This window comes from Etheostoma spectabile, chromosome 14 (assembly GCF_008692095.1).
Source record: "Etheostoma spectabile isolate EspeVRDwgs_2016 chromosome 14, UIUC_Espe_1.0, whole genome shotgun sequence".
Taxonomy (NCBI): domain Eukaryota; kingdom Metazoa; phylum Chordata; class Actinopteri; order Perciformes; family Percidae; genus Etheostoma; species Etheostoma spectabile.
The window spans coordinates 3,375,438-3,376,315 of NC_045746.1; the positions used below are offsets into that span (position 1 = coordinate 3,375,438).

The window sequence follows — 878 nt, forward strand, 5'->3', positions numbered from 1 at the left end:
TATATATGATCATAATTTGCCTTGTGTTATTGGAACATAGATCAGCCAAGTATTAAGATATACTGTTTTAACAGCCTTTCATTCTTTATGTTTTTTTTCTTCTTCTTTTTTTTCCATGGTGGAAGATTAAGCAATTATACAATGCATATGTATACCATAAATCCAAGGTGTTTTCAAATGCAGCCTCATGAGAGCCATGACTCAAGAAGCAGGGTCTTTCAGTAAGGATTTTTAGCATTGCATCAGTCACCACAATCAACACCCCTCAAGCTGGCCTATTGCAAATGACAACTTGCTGCCTACAAATTACCTGCTAGTTTGTTGGCAGGTAAGTCAAACTGAAAGGACAGGACCCACAAAGTAATAAATACCAGAAGCAGTAAATTCAAGTGCCAAAGTTCACCAGCTCTCATCACATGGTGGACAATAGACATTGTACTACTTGGTTAATGATAACCCAATCCATGTAACCACTTAATCCTACATGACATCTTTATGATATATCAATATATATAAAGCCTATGTGATATGCCATGTGTTTAACCCCATCAGGTGTGGCAATGCGGGGGCAGCCTGGAGATTCACCCCTGCTCTCATGTGGGCCATGTGTTCCCTAAAAAGGCCCCTTATGCACGGCCCAACTTTCTCCAGAACACCGTACGAGCTGCAGAGGTTTGGATGGACTCCTATAAACAGCACTTCTACAACAGGAATCCCCCAGCCAAAAAGGTAGGACAGTTACAAATTAAAGGAAGCAAGTTTTTTTTTAATACAGTATATCTAGCTTGGCCCTGGGACGCTTTCCCTTGTCCCAGGGTATTGTTTGTAACTGTTTTGTAAATGTTTTTGAAATATGAAATTAAAACTTCATCAAAAAA

At 39.3% G+C, this 878-nt stretch overlaps 1 protein-coding gene across 1 annotated transcript in view; it reads left to right on the forward strand.

The window, feature by feature from the left end:
- The window catches only part of poc1bl (POC1 centriolar protein homolog B (Chlamydomonas), like), a 16,695-nt gene that overhangs the window by 10,726 nt on the left and 5,091 nt on the right, over positions 1 to 878 (forward strand). The window contains exon 7 of the mRNA XM_032534959.1: positions 553 to 729. Coding sequence (XP_032390850.1) covers positions 553 to 729 — 177 coding nt within the window. The remainder of the gene's footprint in view (positions 1 to 552; positions 730 to 878) is intronic.